General features: G+C 38.7%; 2 protein-coding genes across 3 annotated transcripts in view; one reads left to right on the top strand and one right to left on the bottom strand.

Annotated features, from left to right (window-relative positions):
- Nucleotides 1–487: 487 nt before the first annotated feature.
- Nucleotides 488–9166, top strand: LOC144468078 (patched domain-containing protein 3). Its single transcript, XM_078177229.1, has 10 exons — nt 488–685; nt 2167–2283; nt 2787–3033; nt 3119–3192; nt 3262–3703; nt 4286–4531; nt 5139–5441; nt 5966–6530; nt 6648–7130; nt 7341–9166. The coding sequence occupies exons 2-10, from the start codon at nt 2183–2185 to the stop codon at nt 7730–7732; spliced, it is 2853 nt and encodes a 950-aa protein (XP_078033355.1). The 5' UTR covers nt 488–685; nt 2167–2182; the 3' UTR covers nt 7733–9166.
- Nucleotides 9167–9251: 85 nt separating this feature from the next.
- Nucleotides 9252–15331, bottom strand: part of Plexa (plexin A) — a 414526-nt gene continuing 408446 nt past the window's right edge. For both annotated transcript variants that reach the window (XM_078177227.1, XM_078177228.1), the window contains one exon: nt 9252–15283. In XM_078177227.1, coding sequence (XP_078033353.1) covers nt 15110–15283 — 174 coding nt within the window. In that variant the 3' untranslated portion in view covers nt 9252–15109. The remainder of the gene's footprint in view (nt 15284–15331) is intronic.

Here is a 15331-nt window from a genome sequence, read left to right on the forward strand (position 1 = left end):
ATTACAAGAACATTATTCGATATCCGACTACGAATTAGTGATCAATTAATTAATTTCATATAAATATTATTGTATATCTTGAATATTAAATATTCAAGACTCAATATGTTGAATATTCAATATTGGAAATTGAATACTGAATGTTGAATATTGCACCTTTAATATTGAGTATTGGATATTAAGTATTGAATATTGAATATCATATTATAGAATATTGATTATTGATTCTTGAATCGCAGATTTTGAATCTTAAATCTTAATTATGAGAAATTATTGAAGATGAATAACTATGTAGATGCGTTTTATCGAGTCACCGTGTACGTCAGCGCATCCCGACGGTCCCCAATTCATAATTAGAGATGAAAGAAACCGCGAAAGAAATTAATTGTCCCTGTTCTTTCGCAGACTGCATATGCATACGCAAGATCGTCGCCAATCTTGGTTCCTCGAGCGACGCGCGGAGTTTCTGTAAGAAGATCGCCGGTATCTCCACTATCATCGTATTTAATCGACAAGTATCCGGCGTCTATAGATTACAGAGTGTCCGGAGAGTTACGTGTTTAAGGTCAATAATCCGTCATTAATGCTCCTTGACGCACGCTGCCAGGATAAACCGCCTCAGTCGATGACTAACCCGCCTGACGGAAACTGATTTCACTGTTAATCTGTTCCTCTGCGATATTTGGTGAGTTGTTATTATTAATTTACAAAGAGACATCGTGAAGATTATTCACTATCGCGAGGATTATATTAAAGAGTAGCACGACGATAAGAGAGCGTTCAAATTGACGTCGAGAAATCACGCGGTCATATTGAACGCGTCTTAAAGAATATTCGTATAATTTAGATATTTGTACGCGCTCTGTGTATTTTATTCAGTATTTATATCATCTTCTACATATTATACATTACTATTATAGTATATCGCTGAAATCACCTTTACGATGACCTATTGAGCTTTGATGTACGATTTTATTTAGTTGCCTTATCGAGTTTTGAATGAGAGGTGTATCGACTACTTTATAGTAATGTAAAGCAACATATAGCGATTAATTGTACAGGAAGTATATTGTAGAACAATTAAATTTACTACCTCGAGAGCTATAGTTTAAGCAAGATGTCGTCTACTAACATATAATATACAGTCGATCGCATTGAAAATAATCTTTCGGCACCATACTTCCCCTAATTTTGATTACAGAACATATAGAAATATTTTACGCACTTTAATCGACAATTTAATGTACAAAATAATATACAATTTCTTATAAAAACCTATAAAAATTAATGTCTTCGACGACATGCACGAAGCGGTAAAAGTCGTCCACCTGCAGCATTCAAAGATTTCTTAAACTAAAAACATACTGTCAATTGTTTTTTAATATTACCTTCTTTGTTAAGTGTCATATTAAGTTCTGATAAACGTTCTCAACGTTTTTCGTTACAATTTAAAATAAAAAACGCGAATAACAGTAAGAAAATGAGAATTTGTAATTTTCCATTATAATCGAAGAATTTTCTACAGGAAATTGCAAAAATGGTAAATAAAAATCAAGTTACAGTGCGGTATATTCTGAAAAGGTACCCAAATAAAAATTAAAGTATTGCAAACAATTAAATACGTATTATTAATTAAAGACAAAAAGTTATAAAAATATATTATAGAAACGAATATATTAATTAAAGACGAAATATTAAATATGTGCAATTTTTAAGCTATTTTTTAAAACGGATGATGTTTACCACAGACGCTCATTTTAATAATTGTTCCCGCGCGCGCGACCGGTGCACGACACGCTCGCACACATGTGACGCATCCGAGCGAGCGACGACTGTAGTGTCAAAATGGAAAATGACAACCGCTTATTCGCCGAGCCAAAACTTTACAAAAGCTTCGTAGACTGGTTCTCCCAGTTCGCGCTCGTTCTGGACGTCATGCTGTTCTTCGCTGTCATATACTTCTTCGTCTATGTAATCGGTCGTCAGATTTAGAGGTTAGGTGACCCTTGGCCTTCCTCTCCGTCCCAACGCATAGTAACCGAGCCGCGAAAATTGACAACAGAAGCTGAATGACCGTCGTGGCGGAGGGACGCGAAATTCTGGGTTTTTTTCACGGTCTGCTCGACTGCCCTGTGGAATTCGAAAAATGAAAGCGGTGTGATTCAGTTTCAGTGTCGCTAGAATGGAGATCGACGAGAGAATTATCCGTAAACGGAGCTTTCGGAGTTACCTCCAACGAGTTCCGCAACAAATATCCGAATCCGTCGAACACTTCTTCTACGGGTAAGTGGAAAAACAATTTTTTGTAATTTCGAAAGTTCCCGCGCTTTTCAGTAGACTCTGCTAACATCGAACGTTTATTTAAAAAAATCCCAAATTTAGTTAAAAATATCTATTTTTATAGTTATATTTCAACTTTTTATAGTTATATCATGTCAACTCACCACCTGATAGTCGAAGACCAAAATTTATAGAAATTCTAAGACCTATCTTATATCTAATTATGCTCAAACTTAGTCATTTTTTAATATTATCAAATTTAAATAGCTCTCTTGAATCTTTTATGCAATAGTGTGTACTTACGTTTGAAGATACCAAGTGGATTTCTTGCTGTCACAAGTTCTTTGAAGCTTTGTTAACGATGCGCTTAAAATTTGAAAGGTGCAGAGATTGTTTGGTTCTCACACTTTTGAAATCTGTTTACGAAAGCAGAGATGAAGTAACAAAACAGTTTTCTCAGACATGTGAACAGTGTTTCTTCTAGAAGTTATTCCTTTCTGTCGTAGACTTGGGTTAAAAATAGCACGGCGGCCACTGAAATGGCTCATCTGTAGTATTGTGATAGTCTTAATTTCTCTTTCTGGTTTACATTCCTTCCACCAAGAGAAAAACCCTATGAGACTATGGATCCCGCAAGACTCAGACTTTGTCCGGGACACAGATTGGATGATTGATCAATTTGGGCAAGGCCTGAGAATGGAAAGCATGATTTTAACAGCTGACAATGTGTTAGAGCCAGAGATCCTCGTAACAGTATTTATATTTTCTTGAACATTAGTATATTATTATTATCTAATGTATATAGTAACAGGCAAAAAGATCATGTAAATCGTTTCAGCTCAATGAGATAGTAAAGCAAGTGGTCGCTTTGCAAACTTCTGACCGTATTGCGTGGACAGACGTGTGTTTTAAGTAAGCATCATTTTATATGTAATTCAGTTGTCTAAACTGGAAATTAATATTGTTTCGTTCACCTCATAGAGTACCTGTCATATCAGGTATTACAAGGAGAACAAAGCGTAGTAAAGAGTACGATGATTTCTTTGACATGGAACCTGAGTCACAAATCAATAAAACAACTTTTGAGCCTGCAGTTCATGCCGATCCTGAACTGTATTGTAATATAGTTAATAATTTGCCAGAGGCTTGCCTTTTAAGTAGTCTGGTGGATATTTGGGACTACGACAGTAATGTCATCATGCAAAAGTCCACCAAGGAGATTATAAACGATGTAAATAGAGCCAAAGTTAGCCCTACTCTGGGGCATCCAATGAATTTCACGAGCTTATTAGGTGGGGTAACAAGAGACGAGCAAGGTAAAGTGATATTAGCAAGAGCTGTGAAGACACAATGGGCGGTGCACATCAATTTTTCAAAAGTGGACATGGATAACTTTGGCAACGATGTTGGAACAGCTGATTGGGTAAGGTAAGTTCATTAAAAGGCCTGAATCATGATGTCTGTATAGGATCTGATGATCAATTTAAACATGTTACACTGCCAGTTATTAATTTATAATGCGCTCTATGCAAGTGTTGGTACTTTCTAGACTTTCCTTCTGTGTGAAAAAGAATTATGTTGAAGAAAAATTTTGCTATATTTATATTGGATTTAAATATAGCAGAATTTTAATTTATCATAACTTTTTTATCACTAAAATAAAGTCCTAAATGTTGTGGCTGTGACAGTCTATGTATTGAATTTGAAATTTTATTTGATTTGGGCCTTATTTAACAATTCACATGATTTTGTCAAGATCAGTTTGCGTACTCCTGCATTTCAAGTATTGCTTACGTTACTTTTAATGTATGCCTATTATACAAAAATGATCACTATACATGATATCCTTTGATCTTAGACAGAATCAGTCCTTGTAGTTATTACTATTGCCGTTTATTTGTTCATAGTTATGTGTTTGTAGTTGCAAATCTGTAAAATTTATATAAACAGTAATGAATACAATTAGGGTGACTTATTTGTAAAAATCTTGATGTTTGATCTGCAGGCTACAGACGAAGTTTTCAAATGGGAATCGGCCTATCTGAATATACTACATAAAAATGCAGAATTGTTGAACAATAAGAGAGACGGAAACCATACGGTGGCCATTTGGTACGAAGCAGGCAGAAGTTTCGGGGATGTTACATACGTGACAATGTTTGGACACATGGACATACTGTCCATAGGATTCATTTTGATGTTCTTCTATGTTCTAGTCATATTTTCCGATTACAATTGGGTAGGATGGCGAGTAAGTTCTACATCAAACTGATCAGATTTATGTCAAGGTATTCTGAAAGTCAGAACTGAAATAAATCATCAAAGGGCAGTCTCGTGTGATACTTTCAAACTTAGATGATTCTTCAATTATTTTAGGATGCATATAGTAAATATACATTATATTAATAATGCACTAGTAAAGTTGTCAAGTATGTTAATCTTGGTACAAATGATGCCAAGAGTGTAATTAGCTATATCTTAGTGAAATAATTTTGCCAACCAGTTTTTGGTATCTAATACACAAACAGTTTAATGGAGCCTTTGACTTTAATTACAGTTTTGAAACTTATTGAAAACATTCAAGATATTGTGTATAGTGTAACTCAGATTTTATGATCAGACTTTGCTCAATGATAGAGCTTCAAATACTGAATTTACTGATTTTATTAATCCTAATTGACAGGTAAAATAATCAGGCACATTTTCAGCAAATTAACTTTGGCGTTATATCTCAAAAACTATTAATCTACCCCTAAAAGGGGGCACTTATTTGAAGCTCTACCATATTGCACAGGTAGATCAGAAAGTCAGAGGTACATCTCACCTCGTCAATGTCACTGTTTATACTATGCTTGCAGATTTACCTAACGTGCGTCGGCCTTCTGTGCGTGGGCGGCGCGTTTATAACATCAATCAGCGTATGCTCGATACTCGGTATACCTTACGGACCGGTGCACACCTCGTTACCGTTCCTCTTACTGGCTTTGGGAGTGGACGACAACTTTCTCATCATGGCGTCTTGGAAGGAAGTGCACGCGGATGAGTCGAACAGGAAGAAGCCATTGGAAGAGAGGATAGCTTTAATGTTAGGACACGCAGGATCTGCGATTACTATTACCTCCCTTACCGACGTCGTTGCATTCGTAATTGGCGCATCGACGGTGAGCTTCCAACAAAGACAGCAGAGCAAGGCTTTTGGCAAACTGAGAGAAGAAAGAACAGACTGCTTATGTTTTTACGCTGTCCTTCATCTATCACTCGCACGCATTGCAGTTACAGTCTCAATACACCTGCCAAATTTCACATACAGTTACTCCCACTTGTACATTATACTACTATAGTATAAATGAAAAGAATCGTTTTCATTTGTATCTATTAAATATTCATTATTATGTAGGTTTTATTATTATATATTATAATGAGGAAATTTCTAGAAAAGCTATCTAATTGCACTGTTTCCGCTCTTCTTATATTTTTAATGAAGAAAATAAAATAAAACTGTAGCGTAGGTAGAACTGGTGTATTGCAATAATCTATATTTAATAAAAATAAATGAAAGCGATTAATAAGAGACACGATATTTTTCGTATATACTATACACATGTGCAATGTATGAATACAAGCGGGAGTGACTGTATCTAACTGATTGTACCCGTGAAATTTAACGCTTGACGTTCGTTTCTAGATACTGCCGTCCCTTCAGTCATTCTGTATATACGCAGCGGTCGGCGTACTGTTGACGTTTCTGCTCCAAATCACGTTCTACGTCGCCTTTTTCACCTTGGATGCCAAGCGAATCGAAAGCAAGAGGAATTCGATACTGCCGTGGATCGTGCACAAAGACTTTACCCAAAAATTCGTCAGGTCGCAAGAGGAGCCCTCAGCCAAGTTCGTCGCGAAATTGTACACGAACGTCGTCTTGACGTTGCCTGGGAAAATACTGATAGTATTGGTGACCGTCGCCGCCACGTCAGCGGGCATTCTGGGTATCCTGGGGCTACAGCAGTGGTTCGACCCGGCCTGGTTCATACCGAATAGCTCGTATCTCAGCAAGTACTACAGCGTGCACCACCACGAGTATCCCAACCGCGGCTACGAGGCGATTATACTCATGGGGGAGTTCAATTACACTGCCGAGTTCCCGAAACTGGTCAACCTGACAGAGACGTTCGCCAACTTGTCGACGGTGCAGAGTTTGAACTCGTGGCCGACCGACTTCACTAAGTTTGTTGCCAAGTACTATGCAAAAGGTGGGCAGAGTTTGCGAGCATCTCATTACTTCTGACCAAATACTTATCGCCAGCGTTGGTATAAAGCAATTTATATTCCCTAACATCATGTAATAATAAAAATAATTCTCTTTTTAGATTTGACCACCACGACTCTCAACGATACTCAATTCGACGACTACCTGTCTAAGTTCTTATTCAGTCAAAACGGCGGCAAGTATCAAAGGAACATCCGCTTTAAGAGGGAGCTGAAGTGCGGCAAAAACGCGCCGCCGATTCTTGCCAGCACCATAGACTTTGTCTTCAAGCGGTTCGTTACACCTCATCAGTGGATCCCGGCGATGGACGAGAGTATCCAGGTGGCTCGGGATGCTGGGATCGACGGGTTCGTCACCGTCTGGAGCGAAGTGTTCAGTCTGTGGACCACCGATAAATTGATCTCTCAAGAAGTCCTGCGAAATGTTTTGCTCGCGTTGGTCTGCGTTATGGGGATGACTGCGCTGTTGATCGCGGAGCTGCAGACCTGCTTCTGGATCTTCTTGTGCGTTCTTCTTACGCTACTGAACGTCTGCGGGTTCATGTACTTTTGGGGGCTCACGATAGACATCGCGTCATGCATCGGTGAGTGACGTCGTACGTGATACTGTTTTCCGACTGGTTCTTAAGCAGGATTCAGTTTTAGGATGTTTAGGGTGCAAAAGAGTAGAATTTTTGAATATTTCAGACCTCCATTCTCACTCTTTTGTTTAAGGGTAACTCAGGGTGGAATACTAGAACTTTTCTTTTTTACTTTCTTGGCTGCCATTTTCATAAATCAATTTGTTTGCTTAGGTCTTGAGCTAGGCATTGGCCTGTGCGTGGATTACGCGGCCCACGTAGCCCATGCGTTCGTGCACGCTGCGTCAGAGACCGGCAGCGAGGACCGGACAAAGAGGGCGCAGATAGCAGTGCGATACATAGGCGCAGCAGTTGCCTACGGTGCTGGGTCAACGCTGCTGGCGCTGTCGATGATGGCGTTCTCCGAGAGTTACGTGTTCCACGCGTTCCTCAGGATCTTCGTGCTAGTGATATTATTCGGCATATGGCACGGATTGTTCCTGCTGCCGGTGATACTGAGTACGATTGGACCGGGCAGCCTGCGCACGTACAAATCAAGGCAGCATTCTCCGGAGAAGCACGAGGATGCGGCGACCAGTCCATTGAACAAAGACACGGATAGTTAAGAGAATGCTGGACATACCGAGGAGTATAACTATAGCACCAGTACCGTTTTTGGGTACAGTAATGTTTCGCTGAATGTCACGATTCTAATCTATTATCACTGTAGCAGTGCTGTTGCTACGCCACTGTAATTTAACGATCTTCTCACTACGCCGATGACAACTCGTAATACGATAACATAACATAAGACAACGTAACTTTTTTAATTTAGGCATTCTAAAAGTGAATTTTCTATAGTTTTCTTATTAGAATAGAGCTAAACTTAATATAGTTTGGACAAATATTTCTGATCGTAATTTGTTTTATTGGATTATCGCTGTAATTATGTAAGAAAAAGAGATTGTTATAAGTGTTAATAATAGTAATTGAAATATTGAAAAACTGTATTGATGTTATGCACGATTATGCGTGTATCCGGATAGAACAAGGACGTCCTTAAGACGTCTTAGAAACGTCTGATGTACGACATTCGGAACGTTTTAATGACATTCTAAATTGAATGGACTTTTTATTTCAGAAATAAGACGTTTCAAAAACGATCATTTTAGAGCGCAAGACGTTTGTCCCTAAAATGGTCGTGAAATGGACGTCTTTAAGACGTCCAGTGCTTAAAGTGGACGTGAAATGAATTTATTTAATCCCTTGTACTATAATAACGAGTCATACTCGTGGTGAAGATTTTATTTAAGCTCTATTAAATATGAATATTATTAATTTCTTCTACGTCGAAGTAAAAATAAATTCTTCTGTTATCAAAGTATAGAAACCGAGATAAATAAAGACAATATAGGGAACAAATATTGTCTGGTCCTATTATTAAAAATATTAAGGACAAATAAGTGCTAATCAACGCAGCGCTAAAGGAATCATAGTGCAAGGGGTTAAGACGTCCAGTGCTTAAAATTTGTAACATGTTGTTGATTGTTTCCTGATTAAAATGAGACTAAACACGATATAGTTTGAACAAATGTTTCTGATTTAAATAACATTTCGATTATATTTAGTGTTTTTTTTCTTAACATTTCAATATTTGAATATCTCAATGTTTTAATATCAAATTTCAATATCTCAATATATTAATATTATATTTCAATATTAAAATATTGATGAATATTAGGTTAAAATATTGACATATAACTCATACTGAGTTTCCCTTCAAAATGTACAAACAATGCAGAATACATCAGGATACTGCAGAATAATTTATTACCCTTTGTTAACAGAAGTAACACTGTGATTACCTCAAACAAACGAGCTTAATATTACGAAATGACCAGCGTATTCTCCTGCTGAATATCCCGATACCAATTATTAACACGTATAACCGTATCTTTAATAATATGGTGCTATAGTTGTGCTGCGACAAAAATATTTTTTTATACAAATCTTCTCATTGAAGAAAACTACAATAAATTTTATGCTAATTATTTATCCTACCCATTCATATAATCAATTTTTATCAATACCCAAACCCTAACTCCAAAATGTTCAAAAAGAAGGGAAGGAGGAACGGCTGACAGCGCAGCCGACATTGTTGAATTCTTTATCAATAATATTTATTTTTGGTTCAATAAACATACAAAATTATTACACTATCCGTACTATTAATCACACATTTATACAAAAATAATAATAATAATAATAAAGATCGGATAACTTAAAAACGGCGTTATTTATAATATATATATATATAAAATTTATTTACCTAATATATATATATATTAAGATTAAAATAGTAAAACAAGTACAAAATAATGATAGCAAGGTTGATATAGATTTCGTTTTTATTAAGAAGAATCATTAGATCGGAAAGGAACATGACTATCGTTAAACGTAAACGTAAAAATCGTGTTTGCTGGATGCGTTGTCTCTCTCGTCGCGTGCAATCCAGAATCAACGTTCACCCACGTAAAAACGAGCGGCGAGGGAGCAACCCCGGATTGATTGGCGGGCTCCCTCCGCTGCCTCTCTCAGTCTTGCACGGCCACAGACACTCGCGCCCGGCGTCCTTCTGCGTCGTCGGCGCCTTCGTGATTCCTCTCGATGCAGCGCGACGATCGCAAGGCTGCCGTAGCAATATCTCTTTCTTTCTCTCTCACACACACACACGGTCACTCATCGACAGAGGCATCCGCAGAGGCGCGCGTTCCCCGTAAACACGATCTCAGCACACACGGTAGACTGCCGGGCGGCAGCAAGCCACGCGCGAACGATACAGAATCGTCTGGTTAGCGTCGAATTTTACAAATCGGGATCTCGTACATTCCATAATTAATGAGGAACCATCGATACAATCATAATATTTACTTAGCAAAAACGTGCCGATCGGTGGTGTGGCGAAGGACGCGTGATGTGCGGGCACAGTTAAACGCGTTACGAAGGGGGGGGGGGGGGGGGGGGCGGGCCCCCGTGACGACGATGATAATAATGATATCAAGGGGGGGGGGGGGTGGACGATCCGCGGGGGGTGGGAGATGCACGTCCGCTTGCCAGGAGTTCGAGGTACACGCACTTTATAGGGATACACCATGGGAAAGACACTCAGGGCAGACACTGACATAGAGACTAGGCTACCGACTATATGTATACCTATCTAACTGTGTATTTGCGCACGCATCGCGTACACAAGGTACGCCAGGGTTAGCTTGTTCGCGTTGATCTTGTGTTTTTCGTCTTTCCGTGTTTAAATCGAAGAGAGAGGGGCGCGCACACGCACCCCATAGGTTATGTTTCCACACACGGTTTTCGCTGTTCTTTCTTTCGCTATTATTTCCCGTTTCTCGAACGTTTTCGACTCTTCTCCGTACCTCTTCGTTTCCTCCCCGTTTTCCATTGCTTTTCTGCTTTTTTTTTGTTCGTTTAATTTGTTATTATTATTGTTATTATTATTATTATTATTATCATCGTTTTATTACAATCAGCGATCGCGTGGGTTAGTCGTGCTTTCCTTCGTTCTCTTCTTTTAATAAGTAAACACTACGTAGTCTTTATTACTCAAGCTTATGCCCAAAAATCTACCAGAGGCACTTTGGGTTTATTAGTACCATTTTGAAGTCGGCGTGCGCGGGGGAGGGTGCAAGTCCGTTTCACTCCTTGCCTCTCTCTCTCACTCTCTCTTTCTCTATCGGGTTTTTGACTTCGCTTTTTTGTTTTTGTTGTTTTGTTTAAGCGGGGCGTTACGAGAATGTCTAACGATTCGGGATTGTGGGAGATGTCTGAGGTGATTTGAAGGTTTTTTTTTTGCCCGAGATAATGTTGCACGAGGCGTCGTTAAAGAGTTGTTGGCGGAAAACGGTGGCCAATCAGAGGCGGCATCGATTCACGCCAGCTAAGCTATCAAAACAACGGACGAAGCTTAGTTCCATATTCAATATTTTGAGCGGTCTTTTATAATATTCGGTACCCAATGTTTTGAGTGGATTAGGATATTCAATATCCAATATTGTGAATAGACGGCTATACTCAGTAGCTAAGTAAATTGCAATACTGAATATTAATAATCTGAATAGATTATAATATTCGATACTCAATAATCAATATTCTGAATAGATTACAGAATTCTATATCAATATTTCGAATAGTTTACGATATTCTATATTGATATTCTGAATAGATTGCAATATTCAATATCAATATTCTAAATAGATTACAATACTGAATATCAATAATCTGAATCTCGATATTCAATATTCTGAACAGATTACAATATTGAATATTAAATGATGAATATTATAAATAGATTACCATATTCTATATCAATATTCTGAATAGATTATAATATTGAATATTCTATATCAATATTCTGAATAGATTATAATATTGAATATTCAGTAATCAATATTCTAAATAGATTACAGTATTCTATATCAATATTCTGAATAGATTGGTTTTTATATCAATAATCTGAATAGATTACAATATTCAGTATCAATATTCTAAACAGAATACAATATTCAATATCAATATTCTGAATAAATTACAATATTGAATATTGAATAATCAATATTCTGAATAGATTGCAATATTCAATATTTAATACCTAACCCTTTGTGGCCTCACTTAGCTTATATATATATATATATGTAATACATAATATTCGTGATTACGTATAAAAAGGAAAATTTATTAATATTTTTTAAAGTTTAAATATATACATATATATGAAAGACAATGATATGTTTCAATTTTTCGTATAAAGTAAAAAAAAGAAGCAAATAAATAGCTTTGGCGATTAAGAGTAGACCGCAAAGGGTTAATACTTAATATTCAATATCATCAATAGATTACAATATCCTATATTCAATACTCAATATTCAATATTGAGTACTCAATATTTAATATTCTGACCAGATTACAGTATTCAATATTCAATATCAATATTCTGAATAGATTACAATATTTAATATTCTGAATAGATGATAATATGCAATGTTCAGTGTTCAATGCTCAGTCGCGCTCATTGGCTCGGGCTCCTAACGCTAGCCGATCTCACCTCTCATTGGTCATTATTTTTCGTTAATGACTCATAAACAAAGCCTCGCACAACATTTTTGCAAAGAAAAAAAGTTGTTTCAAATCAAGTCAGGAACCTCTCACTTCCTGATTCTAAGAGTCATTTTTATGACACCCTGTGTGTATATATGTGTGTGTGTATTGAGTTGACGAATAAATTCCTAGACTCTTTATTTTCCTTTTTATTTTACAACCACCTGTGCATTAATTAACAAAACGAGCAAGGTGCTCGGAAAGATCCGTCTCGACTCTATAAAACTATTATATTTGCTATTTTTATATAATTTAAGTTCCATAATTTTCTAGGCTCAGAAATGGAATATCCGGAAGGCAGACGCCCGACATGTTCCATTTCCAAGCCTGAAAAATTAAGTTATACGAGAAAATGAATACAACAGTTTTGTAGAGCGGAGAGAGATCTGTCGAACAGCTTTCTCGCTTGTCTAATCAACGCATAAGTTGATACAAAACAAAACACGGAAACTTTAGGAATTGATTTGCCAATGTTATTAGGATACGTTTAGTGTTGCGACATAACGGTCGAACGACGCGAAATTCTGTCTAGTTAGATTCCTCTTGCGAACCTCGTCACATGACGGAGTACCCTGTCTGCGATCCATTGTCGTCCACCTGCCGCGCTAATTGCTAGAACCCTTTTAATCGTCGGCCGCCCTCCCCCGGTTTCCATTTCCTACCAACTCCGTATCCTTCCCCTGCTGCCTTCACTTCCCACACACGGTCTTCCGATGTTTTTTGAGCAATAAATACTTTCTCCACTGACAACTGCACATTGAATTGACGCACGGGACACGCACACACACGCACACGCGCATACATTCGCTTGTATACACAGAACCGTTTCACTCGAATTCACAACAAGCCGGTCGCGACGACAGCGCCCTCGAAGGTCGCTTGGCCCTTCGGCGATATGGATTCTCGGACCTAAACCTACGCGGACACCTAAATACAATGGCAGTCGAGATGCTGTGCGTTTCACAAGGGTTGAGAACGTGGAGGAGACCCGTGGAGTGATTCCCGTGGACTTCGTTGATCCCTTTCTCCGTTTAGATTACAATGAATACACGAGGGTGGTCAAGATTCTCGCGCAGGTAAAACGTCCCCGGGTGAGGAGGCTGTTTCCGGGCGCTGTCTGCACGCGAACGGCTCACACACTCGCTTTGGAACGCTCCATACCAACACGGCTACATCCACAGAGTTTAAATGTTACGCTTTTCTTTCTCGCATTAATTAATGATTATCAATTCATATCAATTCAATATCAATGTATTACAATCAGACAATACTCAACAGTGATCGTTATCCGTTATATATTACAATAATTAAGAGTGACAACAACATGACGACGGAGGCGTTGAAGCATTACAAGGAGGGGGAAGGGAATAGAGAGAGAGAGAATAGAAAGATTGGTACAGTCTGTCTGTTTGTCTGTCTGTCTCTGTGTGTGTTTTTTCTAGGAAAGGGCGCATCTTCGACTACATGTAAACACGATGGGGTGACACGGGGATCACAGGATCTTCCAATGAAACAGCGAGGAACGATGGTGAGACGCACGACACAACGACGGTCAAGAATCAAACGGAACGATGAGCTGGAGACCAAGGAAGGGGAAGCACGCACACTCAACACAACCGTCACATCGAGCTGGCCTCGCGCGCGGCCATAGTCTATCGATTAATACCTATTAACTAATACACAGTCTGTCTCCGGTTCGCGGACGACTCCTTCCGTTTGTTTAGCGACTTTTTTTAAATAACACGCGCGCGTACAGTACCGCGGTCCATGCGCGAAGGTACGAAGCTGACGTCGCTGCGTTTATATTTAATTATGTTGGAGCAATTAATGGAATCAACAGCCGGTACTGTATGCGCGCTCGTTCTCAGATACTGCGTATACATACACACATACGTCTGCGCCGGTACAAAGTGTATATATGTACACATATACATACGACATACCATCCATGTATATATATATATATATATATATATACATATATATACATATACATTATATATATATATATATATATAATATACGCATAATGTGTTAATGAATCATAGTTAATCGTTAGAGTTAATCTTACATAGTAAAATTCGTCAGTTCGTAATTGAAAAAATTTCAGCTAACAGCGGTGGATGGAAATGTTTCTTCGTTAAAAATCGCCGATCCCCCGACGACGACGTTCTCAAACACATTTACAAGGAACCGGGATCGACCGGCCGATTCGTACACTCTCACTTATAACACTAGTGTCTGTTTCTTTCTTTTTTTTACCTTTTTCTCCGCCGTCTCGCGTTAACCCTAATGTTGTCCGCCGACCGAGTCGCGCAGCTTTGGCGAGAAATCTCCGTTTCTTTTGCTTTCATTTATGGTTGCGTGTCATTTGTTTATTTGCCATGGCCGCCGGCCGGTGTGGCCTTCGCACATCAAATAATTCTATTACAATTAATCGTGATTTTGGTATCTTATGTACAATTGATCGTCGCCGCGCACACCCGCCTGCCAGCGACCATACAGAGGACTTTGTTCGTTCCCGCGATTCGAGCAACACTTTACGTCTTTCCTTCGAATTTCCCCCGTAAAGCTTCCTTCGCTTAGCAATGTGTCTTCTTTTGTTTCTGTGTCGACGAGCGTTGAGCGTACGTGTGATAGTGTAGGTGTGTCTGTGTATTTTCGTCGCATACTAAGCGTACAACTGGCTTGCACGGAAAACCTGAGACGATCGATTATAAGATAGGCCAGTCCTCTCGGTGCTTCCTCCGAAATACCTGACTACGGTCTGGTATTCAGCAGGGTAACTCTTGGCGGGCAGGCTTCGACATGTGCTTCATAGAGTTCATGGTGCATCAGGGATTGTCCGCCGCCATTATATTGTGCACCTGCTCGAGCTTGTACGCCAGTCTCTGCTTTTGCGAGAACTCGTCCTCTTCTAGTGTCACGATCAATTGTTCGTTGTATTTGCCCGCGTACGTATACAGCTCATACAGGGCGCAGTTTGTGTTGAACTCCGTTGTGTGTAACTGTGCAGAAAAACAAATTTTTTGTAACAGAAAATTCATTAGACCAAC

Source organism: Augochlora pura, chromosome 3 (genome assembly GCF_028453695.1).
Source record: "Augochlora pura isolate Apur16 chromosome 3, APUR_v2.2.1, whole genome shotgun sequence".
NCBI classification, from domain to species: Eukaryota; Metazoa; Arthropoda; class Insecta; order Hymenoptera; family Halictidae; genus Augochlora; species Augochlora pura.